Source organism: Schistocerca serialis, chromosome 1, assembly GCF_023864345.2.
Source record: "Schistocerca serialis cubense isolate TAMUIC-IGC-003099 chromosome 1, iqSchSeri2.2, whole genome shotgun sequence".
Lineage (NCBI taxonomy): Eukaryota > Metazoa > Arthropoda > Insecta > Orthoptera > Acrididae > Schistocerca > Schistocerca serialis.
In genome coordinates this window covers 529,285,827-529,304,504 of record NC_064638.1, presented here as the reverse complement: position 1 = coordinate 529,304,504, position 18,678 = coordinate 529,285,827, and the positions used below count along the sequence as shown (strand labels likewise).

General features: G+C 43.5%; 1 protein-coding gene across 1 annotated transcript in view; it reads left to right on the top strand.

Annotated features, from left to right (window-relative positions):
* The window catches only part of LOC126411337 (uncharacterized), a 1,112,707-nt gene extending 1,094,956 nt beyond the window's left edge, over positions 1 to 17,751 (top strand). The window contains exon 6 of the mRNA XM_050081360.1: positions 11,789 to 17,751. Within this exon, the coding sequence (XP_049937317.1) occupies positions 11,789 to 12,460 (672 nt within the window). The 3' untranslated portion in view covers positions 12,461 to 17,751. The remainder of the gene's footprint in view (positions 1 to 11,788) is intronic.
* The last annotated feature ends 927 nt before the right edge of the window (positions 17,752 to 18,678 follow it).

Genomic DNA, 18,678 nt, shown 5'->3' with positions numbered 1-18,678 from the left:
GCCACACAAAATGTCAACAACGTCGTACTACTGTTTCGATATCGCCGAAAATGGAGGGTAAGTCCTTCGATAGACCAATGGCTTCCTTCCTGTCAACATACCACACACAGGACGTTAGAACATGATGCACCGTGAGTGAGACGCCGCAAACACTGTATCCGGTGGGTCTTCTCGCCGCAAGAGGTAATCATGCGTCATTGGGCACTGGCCGATACGAAGGCGAGTGAGGACCACTTCACACCTTCGTGGAGTTCGAAAGGAAATGCGCCATGGTCGAATAGTCTGTTTGACCGACTGCAGTATGTTATTGGTCGCTTCCAGCCACTGTCTTTGCCACTCAGCCAACATTCTCTTTGACAACCACGACACAGCAGCCTGTAAGGGAACGTGAAGTCATAAAATTTGCTACTATACACAAAGTAGGTGGTCACCAAACTACGGTGTAACAATTTGATAATCTTGGGATGAAAGTCGTCTGCTAATAAAATTAACGCGTATTGTACAGGGACTTTCAAAAGAGGCCGCTTCCAAACTGACCATTATTTCGTCTGGATTGATTCTAATTTGTTTAATTACGTCCGAGAACATTTGAGCGTTTTTAATCTGGTGTTCTCATCGACCAACAACTGGGTTAATTCATTTGCTTAGATACTTTGGTAGCCCGTAAGTTGGAGAATCAGTAGCAAAAAGATTGGTCACAACGGAACGCCTCCTATGTACATCTTAGACAAACCACACAGCCATGGCGACCTGCGAAATTGCGTTCGGAGATTCATTAACACATTTTCTGGTAAGTCCGAATTTTTCAGCAGCCGTCGTGGTTTACTTTACAATTTAAGCCAACAAATTCCAAAGAACCGACAAACTGGGCGCTCTTGGTCTCCCTCTACGAGTTTTACCCTCCACGCTGCCCTCGAATCCTAAATTTGTGATCCCTTGATGCCTCAGAACATGTCCTATCAACCGGACCCTTCTTCTTGTCAAGTTGTGCCACAGACTCCTCTTCTCCCCAATTCTATTCAATACCTCCTCATTAGTTATGTGATCTACCCATCTAATTTTCAGCATTCTTCTGTAGCACCACATTGCGAAAGCTTCTATTCTCTTCTTGTCCAAACTATTTATCGTCTATGTTTCACTTCCATACATGGCTACAGTCCATACAAATACTTTCAGAAACGACTTCCTGACACTTAAATCTATACTCGATGTTAACAAATTTCTCTTCTTCAGGAACACTTTCCTTGCCACTGCCAGTCTACATTTTATATCCTCTCTACTTCGACCATCATCAGTTATTTTGCTCCCCAAATAGCAAAACTCCTTTACTACTTTAAGTGTCTTATTTCCTAATCTAATTCCCTCAGCATCACCCGACTTAATTCGACTACATTCCATTATCCTCGTTTTGCTTCTGTTGATGTTCATCTTATATCCTCCTTTCAAGACACTGTCCATTCCATTCAACTGCTCTTCCAAGTCCTTTGCTGTCTCTGACAGTATAACAATGTCATCGGCGAACCTCAAAGTTTTTATTTCTTCTCTATGGATTTTAATACCTACTCCGAGCTTTTCTTTTGTTTCCGTTATTGCTTGCTCAATATACAGATTGAATAACATCAGGAAGAGGCTACAACCCTGTCTCACTCCCTTCCCAACCACTGCTTCCATTTCATGCCCGACGACTCTTATAACTGCCATCTGGTTTCTGTACAAATTGTAAATAGCCTTTCGCTCCGTGTATTTTACCCCTGCCACCTCGAGAATTTGAAAGAGAGTACTCCAGTCAACATTGTCAAAAGCTTTCTCTAAGTCTACAAATGCTAGAAACGTAGGTTTGCCTTTCCTTTATCTTTCTTCTAAGATAAGTCGTAAGGTCAGCATTGCCTCACGTGTTCCTATATTTCTACGGAATCCAAACTGATCTTCCCCGAGGTCTGCTTCTACCAGTTTTTCCATTCGTCTGTAAAGAATTCGTGTTAGTATTTTGCAGCTGTGACTTATTAAACTGATAGTACGGTAATTTTCACATCTGTCAACACCTGCTTTCTAAGTATTGGAATTATTATATTCTTCTTGAAAATTGAGGGTATTTCACCTGTACCATACATCTTGCTCACCAGATGGTAGAATTTTGTCAGGACTGGCTCTACCATGGCCGTCTGTAGTTCTAATGGAATGTTGTGATTCTTGAGTTTCTCCCGGCGTATTTGATAATCAAAATATCGACGGGTGTACAGCCGGTCTACAGTGTCCAATGGGCACAATATTTCGGCGATCATACATGTCGCCATCATCAGGTGAACTGACGGACTGAGCTCCTGTGAACGTGCGGGCACGGAGATCCGTACACTATGGCTGCTCAGAGGCATGCTCCCTCCGCCGTACGCGCCCCGCGCCACGGTCGCGCGGTGGAACAGATTGCGACGGCGTCTGAGATGACGTCGGAGTGATGGCCCTGTCCGCCGTGGTCGTCACAACTATACGTTTGCTCGATTTACTCTTGATTAACCCAATCGCTGGTTCCCAAGCCTTGCTAAGATTATAGCCACAGTCAGGGTTTATGAGGTCGTCACACGCTGCGGCTCACATCGTTACCGTCGCTCGCGCACGCCAACGCCACTAGCCCAACGCCATGGCTGGACGGAAAGGGAAGCAGATTGCAGCCGCACTGGAAATCCTCATCCATGCGATGGGGAACAACAGCGGCCGCCAACGGCAGCCAAAGTGAAAGCGCACTCAGCAGAAGAGCAAGATTCAGCAGTGCTACAAGTGCCAGCAGCTGGGCCATACTGCGCGTGATTGCAAGAACGTCGTCGCGTGCTTGAAGTGCGCGGCGGCTCACGACACGCGCAGTTGCACGAAGCCTCGTGGGGCGGCCAGCAGCTGCGCGAACTGCGGCGGGCCACACGCCGCCAACTCGCGTAGCTGCAGCTACCACAGGGCGTCACGTCGTCAGCCCGCCGCACCACGCGCTGCGGCGGTGTCAAGCGCCACGACGGCAGCCCTGCCCCCCCGCTCCGGCGAGGGGTGCGAGCCACGCCGTCACGAAGCAGAAGCCGCCACTGACGACACCATGGCCGGCCTCCAAGCCGCCTTTGCGGCAGAACGGGCCGCGCTCAAAGAAGAAGTTGTCGCAGTTCATCGTCAGCGCCAGCAGCTGCGCGAGGAGCTGCGGGTTCTGAACAAGAAGATGGTTCCCGCCCCCTCGCCCGCCTCCCCTGCGGTGCGCCCGGTGGGGGTGGACGCCGTCACGCAGACGGACCTACCGTCGCAGAAGGACGTGGCCACTCAAACGGACGTCGCCCCGGAACCTGAGCAATACAGCAGACCGGGGAGACGCCCATGGACGTGGCACCGTCCTCCCCTTCCCCAACTCCAGGCGGGAAGGCAACACAGAATGGGAAGCAAGAAGAGGATGGCAATCTTCCCACGGACATGATACCCTTCCCGGACAGCACGAACATGCCAAACGTGCTGAAGAAGATTGCCACCATGGTACGGGATGGGCGCTTCAACGCCCAAAAGAACCCGTACCTCTTCGCCCAGGCGGAAGGGGTACGGAAGCCGTCACTCCCGCACAGACCGTTTGAGATACGTGGCGGGCATCGGGCAATTCTGCTCGAGTTCGTCACAAAGAAAGATCTCAACACCATCAACGCGAACCCGGTCTTCACGCCACAGCGCTGCAGAACGTCTCTCGCGAGACAAAGAAGACCTAAAACATCAAAGTCCACTAGTATGCCTGCATGCTAGTGGCCAGGACAGGATAGACACCGGACAACGAGAGGACACACCACACAGTGAGGCCACATTACCATCGCATCACCAGGAACGGAAGAAACAACTGTAATAAGTCTAAACTCCTACACCTCGGGCCAAGGCCAAGGCCCGTTTGTAAAGCGTCAGCGACCGAATCCAGTTACCTCTGAGCAGTCATGGCGTATGGATCTCCGTGCCGGCACGTTCACAGGAGCTCAGTCCGTCAGTTCACCTGATGATGGCGACATGTATGATCGCCGAAATATTGTGCCCGTTGGACACTGTAGACCGGCAGTACACCCGTGGATATTTTGATTAATGGAATGTTGTCTACTCCCGGGGCCTTGTTGCGACTCAGGTCTTTCAGTGCTCTGTCATACTCTTCACGCAGTATCGTAACTCCCATTTCATCTTCATCTACATCCTCTTCCATTTCCATAATATTGTCCTCAAGTACATAGCCCTTGTATTGACCCTCTATATACTCCTCCCACCTTTCTGCTTTCCCTTCTTTGCTTAGAACTGGGTTTCCATCTGAGCTCTTGATATTCGTACAAGTGGTTCTCTTTTCTCCAAAGGCCTCTTTAATTTTTCTGTAGGCAGTGTCTATCTTACCCCTAGTGAGATAAGCCTCTACATCCTTACATTTGTCCTCTAGCCATCCCTGCTTACCCATTTTGCACTTCCTATCGATCTCATTTTTGAGATGTTTGTATTCCGTTTTGCCTGCTTCATTTACTGCATTTTTATATTTTCTCCTTTCATCAATTAAATTCAATATTTCTTCTGTTACCCAAGGATTTCTACTAGCCCCTCGTCTTTTTACCTACTTGATCCTCTGCTGCCTTCACTACTTCATCGCCGGCCGAGGTGGCCGAGCGGTTCTAGGCGCTATAGTCTGGAACCGCGCGCCCGCTCCTGTCGCAGGTTCGAATCCTGCCTCGGGCATGGATGTGTGTGTTGTCCTTAGGTTAGTTAGGTTTAAGTAGTTCTAAGTTCTAGGGGACTGATGACCTCAGAAGTTAAGTCCCATAGTGCTCAGAGCCATTTGAACCATTTGAACCACTACTTCATCCCTCAAAGCTATCCATTCTTCTTCTACTGTATTTCTTTCCCCCATTCCTGTCAATTGTTCCTTTATGCTCTCCCTGAAACTCTGTACAACCTCTGGTTTAGTCAGTTTATCCAGGTCTGATCTCCTCAAATTCCCACCTTTTTGCAGTTTCGTCAGTTTTAATCTACAGTTCATAACCAATAGATTGTGGTCAGAGTCCACTCTGCCCCTGGAAATGTCTTACAATTTAAAACCTGGTTCCTAAATCTCTGTCTTACTATTATATAATCTATCTGATACCTTCTAGTATCTCCAGTATTCTTCCATGTATACGTAACTGTTGAGAGGCCAGACAAACGTGTGGTTCCTGAAGAGGGGCAGCAGCCTTCTCAGTAGTTGCAGGGGCAACAGTCTGGATGATTGATCTGGCCTTGTAACACTAACCAAAACGGCCTTGCTGTGCTGGTACTGGGAACGGCTGAAAGCAAGGGGAAACTACAGCCGTAATTTTTCCCGAGGGCATGCAGCTTTCTTAAATATTAAGTTGTATTACTTTTATTATAAAGCGACAATATTGTAACAGTCTTGATGTGACAATTATTTTTAGAGTTTCACCTAAACCTTTTTAAAAATCTAACATTTTTAAGACAAATTTGTGAGCTTTCGTTTAGTTTAATTACATTTGCTTTCATTTTCCAGAAAATTACACACTGTTTCGTCACTATCCGTTTTCGGCACTCGTCCACAGGTACACAATAACTTGAAGTAGAATCCCTTGCTAGTCTCTGGTCTGCGTATAAAACTACAGTTTATAGAAAATTTTATGGTTTAACATAATGGAAACAATATACTGTTGCATAAATTCGTATAAACATTATTCTCTGATTGCGATAATTAACCTTCCATCTACAACGTACGGGTAATGAACCGAGAGCAACAAATATACGTATATTCTTCATTGTTTCCTAGAACATTGAACATTGTAGAACATATTCTGGTATTTCACGGTGCTGACTGAAGGTTAATTAAAGAATGAAACAAAATCACCAAGTTATCTACTAAAAGTATCAATTGTCTCCAAATTGACACCGAAAATCTGAAATGGCACGTCATGGAATCAAGAACTATGACCGTATTGCGTTCATAATTAAAAACTGTTATCGAGTAATATATTATTAGGTTGGTGCACGCGTTCGTAGCGTTTCTCGTAAGTTTAATAAATACAACAGATACACATATCAAGGGCTTAAGTCATCAATAATATATTCTCCTTCACTATTTACAACAATCTGCCAACGCTGAGGTAACTTTTCGATGCCGTGACTGTGGAAATCAAGTGGTTTTGAGGCGAAGAACTCGTCGATCCACGTTCTGGGCACATTTTCATTCCGAAAGGAAGTTCCTAAGATTGTTCAAGAGAGGGCGGAGAAGGTGAAAATCTGAGGGCGAAAGATCAGGTGAATAAGGTGGGTGAAGAATCACTTCCCACCGCAACTCCTGCATAGTGTTTCTTTAAAGGACATCACACACATCCATGCCCGAGGCAGGATTCGAACCTGCGACCGTAGCGGTCGCTCGGTTCCAGACTGAAGCGCCTAGAACCGCTCGGACACTTCGGCCGGCCTGTTTCTTTTCAGTCTAGCAGAATGTGGACGGGCGTCGAGGAGTAGCCTCACTCCACGCAGTCTTCCTGATCGTAATTCTTGGATTGCGTCTGCAAGACGTCCCAGTTGACAATAAATGTCAGCAGAAATGGTTGCACCTCGGGGAAGCAATTCGTAATACACCACACCTTCGCTGTTCCATCAGATGCCCAACTCTATCTTTTGTGGATAAGGGCAGGTCATAGTACGGGGAGTTGCTGCTTTGTTTGAGGTCGACCATTCCTTTCTATTCCTTATGTTAGCATAAAGACGCCGTTACGCGTCACCAGTAACGATACACGGTAGGAATGGTTGGTACTCTTCATGAACCAACTCATGATCAGCAAGCAGAGATTCACATATATTCACCGGCTGTTTTTTGTGATTTTGACTTACAGCATGTGGTATCCATACACCCGATTTTTGAACGTTCCCAATTGTATGCAAATGTCGTACAATGGTGGAATGATCACAGTTCATCACATTTGCTAATTCTCGAATACACTGACGTGGATCACTTTGGATTAATGCGTTTAAATGATTTTCATCAACCCCGAAGTTCTTCCTGAACGTGGAGATTCACTAATGTCAAAATGATCCTCCTTTAAAACGAGAAAACCATTTTCTTGCCGTTCTCTGTCCAATAACATTATTCCTGTACACGGCGCAAATATTTCCGGTTGCCTTTGCTGCTGTCACCGCTCCACTGAACTCAAACAGAACATGTTGCCGGCCGGTGTGGCCGTGCGGCTCTAGGAGCTTCAGTCTGGAACCGCATGACCGCTACGGTCGCAGGTTCGAATCCTGCCTCGGGCATGGATGTGTGTGATGTCCTTAGGTTAGTAAGGTTTAAGTAGTTCTAAGTTCTAGGGGACTGATGACCACAGATGTTAAGTCCCATAGTGCTCAGAGCCATTTGAACCATTTGAAGAACATGTTGGAGATGTTCCGATTTCTCCACTTGTAATTCCATTTTCTAGCTTCCACAGCTCCACTCACTGTCTCCAAATGACAAAATGATAGTACGTTAACTAGAAAAGCAACAGTGAACTGCAAATAAAAAATGCCAGTCGCTAAATAAACCCATAGCAACGGGAATACCAACACACAAAACAAAAACGCTACAAACTCAAACCTCCAGTAGGCTAACGGATAATTAAATGGAAGGACTGGACGGACTGGGGTTCACATCATTCACCATTGTTTATTAAAATAATTATTTTTACGATTAATAACTAAAATCATATAGTTTAAGAGAATTACAAACATCACTGTAGAGTTTTAAAATTTAAGAAATTACACACTTTAATTGAGTGACTAATAAGGTAATAGTTGAAGGCAAAAGCTCTGTCTGATATAATTTCTTAATTTCAGACTCAAAATTTCCACCTTTACGAACCACAACTCAGAAAATACTTCAACAAATGAGCAAATAATTAATATTTCGAAACAGATGACTCTTTTAAGACAACACTGAAGAATAACTCACCTCAAAGGTTAAAAACTTAATAACTATACTGGAATACAGAGTAACTTAGAGGAAAAGGAAATTCTTAAAAAACACCTCCAACTGCATCTAGATAGTAAAAAATAAACAGGCGCACAAATTTATCGAGCTGCCTTCACGCAGACAGAGCAATGAGCAGTTAAGTGATTAATAAAAGAACGAGTGTGAACAGATTGATATAACTGCCTTCAGACAGACAGCAAAAATTCTATTAAGATAAACACTAGATATCACTTAAGTGATTCAATAAGTGACCATGCATGCATAGCAGCTCAAGAACGCCATTTAAAAATGAGGAGAAGCAATAATTAGTAGTCAGGACCTGCTTGTAGCAAAAGGTAAATATATAGATAAATAAATAAAAGGTGAGAAAAGGTCACCCCCCATGAAAACATTTAAATAACGAACAGCTGAACAATTAAATACAGTAAGCTGTAACTACATTTGAGACAGGGAATAAATTTCTTTTACTCTTCAGCTCACAAATGGCTAGCGAACGAAAACATAAGAAACCTTCAGAGCATAGTAACACTTAACAGTTTTATTTCCTTTTGCGTTTTACATCCCATGAACCATAAATACGACTGTCAGTTATTATTATCAACAGGCTATATTTTCACAAGACTGGACGACATTTCAACATGACACGTGCTATTCACGTAAAACTGACCAACAACATGTGGCCATCCTAACGGGGCTCGACACTATGTCCAACAAGAGCACTTGACTCAACCAGCCCCAAACACCAAAATGTGCACGATTGTAAAACATAGTTCAAACAGTAATTTACATAATTTGAGTGAATGCAGCCCAAGGATAGCCGGCGGGAGTGGAGACGCTAACAGCCACAATATCATTAGCACGCACTGAGACCAGGTCCCTGGCAGTCAAAGCGTGCCACTACAGTAGAAAACTGGACCAGATTAAGGGAGCATCTAAATTCAACTGTCATTCTCACTTAATACAATCCTGTGACCACAGTACTTGTTCAGGTAAACGGACACTTCAGATGATCCTCTTCAAAAGTCGGTCTAAAACAGTGATGATGATGTGTGGTTTGTGGGGCGCCCAACTGCGCGGTTATCAGCGCCCGTACAAATTCCCAAACCGGCCGGGAATCAAACCCGGGACCCCGTGATCCAGAGGCAGCAACGCTAGCCACTAGACGTCTAAGGCAGTGGCGGATACATTTGGGGGGCGCGCGGGCGGTAATTATCCGGCACGTAAATTGAATCAATGCTTAACTGAACTACCGTTCTTTGAAGAAGACTCACTTTTTTGTGATTAAAAAGAGACTAATGGAAGAGATTCTTCAATACAAGCGAACGAGCATAAACGCTCTTAATGATCGTGATTCTGTTATGCAAGCGTTGTCTGTTTGTCCTAGAGCTGACTATCCTACTTTGCACACGCTGTACAAAATATTTGCTTGTCTAACTGCAGCTATTGCTACAGTAGAAAGAAGTTTTTCAACACTGCGGTGTACAAAGACATGGCTGAAGTCGACAACGAAGGAGGATCCAGTTAATGGCTTAGCTCTGTTGAACACTCACCTGACATTGATTGTCCTACTGATAATGTAATTAACCAATCTGCCTGAAAAAATAGGCGCATAGGATTCATCATTTAAGGAAGACAACCATAATTGCAACTTTTTTATACCATAAGATGGTATTGTCTTGTATATGTTTATAATCAGTTTGAAAAAAACTTTCTTAAACTTTGTACGTGACTTGATTATTTTTTATTACGGTAAAAATAAAGGAAACTCAAGATGTGGTTCAAATGGCTTTGAGCACTATGGGACTTAACTTCTGAGGTCATCAGTTCCCTAGAACTTAGAACTACTTAAACCTAAATAACCTAAGAACATCACACACATCCATGTCCGAGGCAGGATTCGAACCTGCAACCGTAGCGGTCGCGCGGTTCCGGACTGAAGCGCCTAGAACCGCACGGCCACACCAGCCGGCAGAAGATGAAGAGACAGGGAAAGTATATGAAGATATTGAACAGGTAATTCAATAAGTAAAGGGATATGAAAATTTAGCAATAATGAGGGATTGGAAACGATCAAAGAGGCAAGAATAGAACGAAGGGTTACAGGAGAATGCGGGTCAGCAGCAGGAATGTGAGAGAAGAAAGAGTATTTGAGTTGTGCAATATACTTCAGATGGTAATAGTGAAGAATTTATGTAAGACTAACAAGAAGAAGAGGTATACTTGGAGAAAAGCTAGAGACACCGTAAGATTCCGTCTGGATTACGTCATGGTCAGAGACAGATTCCGATATCAGCTATCATAAGGCGTACACAGGAGCAGATATAGACTCCGGCCAAAATTCAGTAATTGTGAAGAGCATAGTAAAGTTTAAGAGAAACATTAGGAAAAAATCACTGCGGGAAGAAGTGGGATACTCAAAAACTAAGGAATGCTGGGTTCGCTGTAGCGCCTAGAACTGCTTGGCCACCCCGGCCGGCTAACTCAAGATGTCTTTAGAGCCCCCTCCTTGAGGTTTTTCTGTATCTGCCACTGGTCTAAGGCTAAACATGGTCGCACTTAAAACAATGTACAGGATTACCAAATCATCGAATCCATTGCTGAATGTGGGAAAACTGAATTGCAATAACAAGTGTCTCCGGTTGCTGCACGTTACCCTACGGCCTTTCAAGGCAGCGCCACAAGGTATTCAGTTGCGCAACACGACTCAAATCAGCAATTTATACATGTATCACCAGCGCCGCAGTGGGCCCAAAATGGCGGCCATTGGCAAGTTGGCTGTACTTTCCCTATACAGAGCTTTAGCGCTGGGTGGCGAGGAACGGCAGCGGATCACATGGGCAGTTGGTGTTTTGAAATCAGACTGGAGGGTGCCATGGAGTGATTGATAGTCCTTCAAAAGTTTTGTTTATTCACTAGTTGTGGGCACGGGTTTTACCAAAAGGCAGAACATTTGGCCGCGCGGGATTAGCCGAGCGGTCTGGGGTGCTGCAGTCATGGACTGTGCGGCTGGTCCCAGTGGAGGTTCAAGTCCTCCCTCGGGTTTGGGTGTGTGTATTTGTCCTTAGGATAATTTAGGTTAAGTAGTGTGTAAACTTAGGAACCGACAACCTTAGCAGTTAAGTCCCATAAGATTTCACACACATTTGAACATCTGAACAGAACATTGGTGTGGTAATTTGCTGTTGGGTCTTCTCGATGGAAGTCACTTTGTGGAAGGAAGATAAATTTCTGATTTGAGTCGTGTTGTGGGACTTAATACCTTATATTACATGTATCACTAGTGGCGCAGTGGGCCCAAAATGGCGGCCATTGGCAAGTTGGCCGTACTTACCCTATACAGAGCTTTAGCGCTGGTCAGCAAGGAACGGCAGCGGGTCACACGGGCAGTTGGTGTTTTGATATCGGTGCAGCCGCACTGGGTAAAACTCTGCAGAGGGAAGGTACGGCCAACTTTCCAATGGCTGCCATTTTGGTCCCACTGATACATGTATCACCAGTGGCGCAGTGGGCCGAAAATGGCGGCCACTGGCAAGTTGGCCGTACTTTCCCTATACAGAGCTTTACCCAGCGCGGCTCCACCACACTCCCTGGTGCCATAAATTCCGAGCCGCGAAAAGTGACGTACGTCAGGCACGCGGGGCGGGAATTTAAAGAGGAAGCCCGCCACGACTCACGAACTTATTCACCAATCTAATACAAACTGGCAAAGGCTGTTACATTTCATAACACAGTATCTGTAGCAAGAGCTTCACGTTTTATACGGATAAAGCGCATGTGCTCTGTATAGATACAAACTAATCATAGCACATCTTTCAGCAGGCTTCGATCGAGAAGCCAGCCAACATCCCCGTGGTGCTGGCGTCGCCGTGCGTGCTGTACCAGACGCGCACGGGCGGCTACCAGGAGGAGCTGTCGCTGCCCCTCGGCATGGTGGTGAACGCCGTCTTCAAGAACCAGTCGTGGCTGTACGTGCAGACGCCGCACGGCGAGGAGGGCTACGTGGGCTACGGCGCGTGCCTGCCGCTGGGCATCCTGCCACCGCCGCAGCGCTCCAAGCCGCAGCCCTGCTGGGAGACGCACGCCGACATCTTCCCGCGGCCGCTCGGCAACCGCACCGACAGCGAGAAGCTGCGCGACGGCACGCGCTCCGAGTGCGGCGCCGCCTCCGGCTCGGCGGCGTCGGCGGCGGGCGCGGCGGCCGGCCGCTGCTACCGCGCGCGCGACGCCGTGTCCGCGTGCGGCGAGCGCAGCGTCGACCGGCTGTACCTGCGCGCCGCCGCCAGCGCCAAGTGCCGCGCCGTCGGCACGCGCCACACGCTGCTCGTCATCCGCTCCGACTACAGCAGCCGCGGCCGCAACACGCTCTCCGTCGCCAAGGGCGACGTCGTCGCGCTCGTCAGCGGCCACCTCAAGGACTGGTTCTGGGTGCGCAGTCGCGACGGCAGCGAGGGCTTCATCCCGTCCGTCGTGGCCGGCCACGGCTTTCTCTGACAGCGGGGGCGGAAGAAAGCTGCACAGGCCTCGCTACATTAGCAGACAATTCGTATACGATAACTCAGGTTCTATCGGCGCTACCGATTAATAGCGTGTTTTCGGGTGTACGGCCGAGTAGTAGATTCCGTACGTATGCACGATATCTGGAGTGACCCGGCAGTAGAGTTCGGATCCTGCGGACTGTGTTCCGAGTACGAGCTAGACGAACACCGACCGGACTGTTTCCGAAGGAGGCGCACTCACCGGTGAGGATATGTGGCATCTTTTTCGGCTTAGGGTAAGAGTTAAATTCGTTCTGTTGGCTCACCATCTGTTTTCGACTGGCAATTGATTTATTGGTCTTTTTTCATTTATTCTAGATTAATTTGTGGGGTGCCATGTCCCGGCATTTGCTTTCCGACCGAGGGAAAAACGACAGATACATCATTTTGGACAGCTGGCTTTGCTCTGTTTCGTTACGTTCATTAGGTGATATTCTGAATTTCTTTGTGTAATGCTATAATTCCTCTAGCTTGCAGCTCTTCCGATTCTCCTCTCCCTTTTAGTCACACCCATTCGAGATCCTATTGTTTCTATTGTGGTGGTCTCGGGTGAGAATATTAGAACTGACGGAAATTCAGCACCGTCAGTTGTCGCTATAATACGTCTTGTACGAGCCCCTCATTCTCTACCTGAGTACTCCATAAATTGCATTAAGTTTCTCTATCCTCTCTTTGAGTTGGGGAGCACTAATTACTACTGACACCAGTGAACTGTCTGTGCAATATCATTTTCGGCACATCGCTATTTATAGCCGAGTGCAACCCCTGGTGTCAGTTACACTCTTTGAAGTTTATTTGTTTTTTTGAGGTCATACTGCTATTCTGTGAAATGCGCATTCTCTCAGGCTTTACTAGTTCTGGTGGATGAGGTCGCCAAGGAGATCTTAATAAACGGAGCACCGGGCCCTGAGCCTTGTTTAAACTGAAGCCTCTGTCCCAGTTTTTTAGGTTGGTCGGTTCATTTAAAAGAGAGGGGGGGGGGGGGAAGGACCAAACTATGAGGTCATCGGTCCCTTGTTCCTAATCAAACAATGTCACAAGTGTGAGAATAAACCAGACAAGACATATAACGTAAAACGGAAAGAAAGGAAAAACCACAAGAACGAAGGAAAGGTAGCGAACACTAAAAGGAACAGGTTTTCTGACATTTTCATTCTGACATATATTGTGTATAAATATGTAGTAAACTAATCATCTGGTACACCTGAAAGCACACCATTAATTTTGTCTAGGGCTCTCTGTGACTGTAACTTCTAGGTTAGACTTTCTTTTAATTAGTTATATGCCATCTCGAGCAGCAAACATTATATTTTTCAGTCTGTGTCCAACATGTTTTGGAGTGAGAACTACATTTCCAAGGACTAGGTTAATGTCTGTGGGGGTTACATCTCCTGCACCTAGTCGTCTTCATTCGGTCACACAATATAAAAATATGGAACTTTGACATCAATGCATCACAACATTTTGTGACCAAATGATTGTGATTAGGTGAAGCAGATGTAAAATCCAAAAACACCAATGTCTTCAAAATGTAGTAATACCTCCAAACTGTGTTGGACTTGAACAGAAAAGTTTAATGTGAGTGAAGACAGTATATTACTAGTAAAAAATAAGTCTCGAACCTACAGTAGATTTATGTTGAGAACTGCTGTTACTTGACATCTTTGTAACCATAATTGTAAGAACATCAATAATTATTCTGCAAGAAGTGTCACAAAGTAAACTCCCCACAACTGTTAAAATTGCAGGCAATACAGCGTCAAATGTGAGTGCCCACTTGTGAGGGGTTCAGGTCGAGGTCATCAATGTGCCTATTGGCAGTTTCTGTTTATCTACAGTTCTAATAGCTGAAGATGGTAACTCCAACTCTTCCTTGTGCCAGTTGTAATGATAGGTCTCTAAAAAAGATTTCATATACACACATTACAGTGTCAACGTCAATTTAGTGTTAGTTCTGTCTAGCGTATGGGCTGGATGTCATGAGCATGCAGCTAGTGTATTATTGATAGTGCAGCCACTTTTTTGAAGGACTAAACATGGACACAATCAAGAATACAGTGACAAACAGTTTGTGGAACAGTCACTGCAGACCATTACAGATAACTGTTGCTTTAAAACTACAAGTCTCAATAGCTATTTTCTGCATATATCCTATCTGGGAACTGAAATAAATTTCTAACAGCAGATGCAGTCTGCTCAATCAAGGCACCATAGTGATACCTGCCCATTTACACTGTTCTTACTCCTAAGAATTTCAATGCTTTCTGACATCCTAAAAGATTGCTGTGTGGCAAACAATCATACAATTTTCAGTGACAAAATGTTGCAGATTTTTATGACAAACAATAAAATATTATCCTACAGTATGATAAGTGTCTCAGTCCTGTGGCTAAATATATTGACAAGTAGCACAATAAATGCCGTACCTGTTCCCAAACACGTTTCCAGCCAACCATGTTTTCTTTCTGATTATGCCTCTAGGGAGACACTTTGTGGGTAACCTTACTTAATGTCAGCATTACTTCTTTATTTGCATATTTTTGTGTCATACGGTACTCACTTTAGTGCTGCACAAAATTTCTGAAAAGAAATGACCACTGTCACATGGGGAAACAGAAGACACATCACCAAAATCCAGAACTTTACATTCGTCGCATGAAACTAAGTTCTTCTACTACAGTATTCACTCTCACATTTGCTCATCAAATGACATTCATGGCATTGCTCATGTACTATAGTCTCAAGAGATTGAACTGCCTATCCACTAACATCATGACAACTGAGACTGGCACATGAGTTTCACCTCAAAGACTATTGACCAATGTACATTGCTGCAGTCAGGTGTAAATCTTTGGTTGTCTGTTTATTTTTGTACCTTCATTGTAATAAGTCACTTACATGTTGGATGCTGGTTACAATAATTATGTTTCGGCTTATTGTTGCCTACTCACATGTCAAGTTACTCCACATTAGGAAGTCAGCATGTATGAGAAGAAATATAAATGATACAGACTGTCAAAAATTGTATGGTTGTTTAGATTTTCCTGATATTACCAGCTGAACAACAATAACTAAGAATCCAGTATTCTGCTACTTTCTGTGGCCTGCAAAAAAATTTGGATATCAGTCCTAGTCATCATAATGTCCCGCTATTATGCCCTCAGACAGTCTCATAGTCTGCCTGTAATCCTGACAGTAGACACCTACAAGAGCCTCTCTCACAGCATCTAATAAAAACCACTTGGTCTATCATTGAGCAGCTGTACAAGAAAATAGAGTTTCCAGGGACCTATATACTGCCAGCAATAAATTGAAATAGTACTACTTTTAAAAGGACACAATCTTAAACAGCATGTAACAATTTTTTTAACCCACAGTGTCCAACATTTTCGGCCAGGTTTGACCTTCATGAACTTGTGGAATGAGAAGTTGGACACAGCGACCACACAATCACTGTTTGACAGCACCAGCTCCCCACCCCACTCAAATGCTCAGCTACATGCATGAAATGACAGCCTGGAAGGCTGCCTGCTGATACCCAGTAGCTGTTCCATAAAATACTCTGTAGTTATTAGTCAGAACTGACATATATTCCAGGAAAGGCTTTTGCTAGTGCACATGCTTGCTTTTTTTCTGTAGACTGTACCAGACTGAGTCTTACAAAACTGCAAGTTGTCTTACCATGTGTCTTCATTTAGAACTGCTGTGACTTTTTTTTATATGTATTTGAAAAAATACTGAAAAAGTATGTTATTTCTTCCAGATTGAAATAATGCAAACATTTTTGATATCATTCAACATATTTATTACTGTGTACCAAAGCTGAACTGTGATGTGTTCAGAAGTGAAACTTTATTAAACTGCTAAGGAGTACCAGTCTTCACAGAACCTGATGCAGAACTTTCTTGCTTCCCCAGTCCTCAGTAATGAATTATCAGAAATCACCTTTGTAGGAAAAAAATACAGTGTGTTCCTTTTACAATGAATGTGAAATTAGTAGTGTACATTTATAAAGAACACAAAGATATTACATTTGTCTGAAGTAATCAACACCAAACAAACTGTTTGGAATCATCCTACTAAATAAGAGATCAAAGTAGTTTTAATGCCAGTCTGCAGAGAATTGGTTAGGCAGTGGCTATTTCATGTGGAGAAACAATTGGGAATGTATGTAAAAATAATTACTCCTTCACCTATGTTGGACATCCATAGCTTCTATGTTGGCCTCTGGAAAAGAAAACTCTGCAGCTTATAATCACAATACAACTGCTCTGACTAATTCTTGCTCTTCAACAATAATCCACTACATTTTACAGTAACAAATTTCATGTCACAGCGGGAGCCCCACAGAACTTCTGCAGGCATGCAAGAACACCCTTCAGGCAATTACAAGCAACTCATATTTAAAAGTAGGTTCACTACTTTATAAAATAATTCTTTTATGGAGGGAAAAGGAGTGTATTCTAAACTTAAGTTGAGCTGAATTTGGCTGCATGGCCTATCGCTGTACATTTGAACCCATTATATGTACACAGTGATGAACGGCAAAAAGGACTAAAGGACTACTGCTCTGGAAATCAAAAAATTGGAAAACCTTATCAATAAAAGTGTCTGTGAACTGTAACATTTAAACATGCCTATCACACACAAGATGCACGGTATATTTCCATAATAAACATATTTTAATATAGAATCTTATTCATGCAAATTGAGATTTGATTTTCTGAATAAAGTCTGGAAATGAATGTTAAATTTTTCTGTGATGTGAAAAGAAATGTTTAGCACTACGCACTAAGTTTAGATGCTGTCAAAATTTGTTAAGTGGTTTACCTTAATGGTTATGTATGTACAAAAAGACACAGACATTATGTATAGTATTTATATTCAACAATGTAGACCAGTGTAAAAAATGAGTATGTGCATCTATTATCAAAAATGGTGCTGTGAGTATTGCACTTAACATTAGAAATTAAAGAACAATACAAATAGAAAAGACAAACATATGAGCTTGTGATTTATTCTTAAAATTTATTGAATGCAGCTGAGATAAGATTTATTTTGTATATTCCAAAGTTGGAAAAGTGTTCTCAGAATGTGATGGACATGAATTAGTGGCACGCTAAATGGATCTCAATAAGCTATCCAAACCACGTTAGTCACTAGTAATAGTTTTTTTAAATATCCAAATATGTGTACAGGTAAAACTGGTGTGTCAATGAAATAAAAAGATTTGTTACCTGACACTCACTCACTGATTAAGCTGCTGTCAACCACTTATATGTGTTTCCTTCCTGTTCCACTTTCCAACACATCCAAAATAACAGTATTTTTATACTTATAATAAGTGTTTCACTTTAAAATTACCCACAATTAAAAGTTAAATGATAACAAAAATTGTTGGTTCTTGAACTGTTCATCAAGACTTTCACTAGCAATTTCACAACTATAAAAATCTCTGCCTAAATTTTTCATTAATACCACAACAAACGGCAAGAAAATATTTTAGATTACAAGAGGCAACACCCATCAGGGTTCTTGTCAAAACAGTACATTGCAGAAGTCCATGAACTGTAACAAATGATGATATTCTGAAAGTCTCTAAGGCATGGAATTAATCAACAAATGCATAAGAAATTATGCAGCATTTGATAAAGTAGAGCATAGACAGGAGGAACAAATTCAAAGCCAAAAAGACAGAACACTAGCAAAGAAGAAAATCAAAAGAATCAGAAAATAAGTAACTTAAACTGAAAGCAGGGGAATGGTGAAAAGGCTAGAATGATAGCAAGTAAGTAGCAGGAATCACTTAAACGAGACATTTCAAGCACTTTTTTGAGAGATCTGCTCACTGGAATTACAAAATGACCTCTAGTTAACAGTTACAGTAAAATGAGACTGAACTATATGTTCCGCTATAAAATCAGGCCCAACAACAGATTGTAGACATGTGTATGTGAATCATGCTTGTGTGAGAGCATGTGTGCTTTCTGCTTCTGGATGGGGACTTTTTCACCTAAAAGCTAGAAGTTTAGTAGTCTTTTCAATGTGTCTGACTCAATGCCTCCATTTATGTGGTGAGTAACAGTCTATCCTTTTCATATTATTGTTTTGCTATAGTATATCACACACAGCAATTAAGTAGTCAGTTCCATATGGGAGTTCTGCTAGCCCACA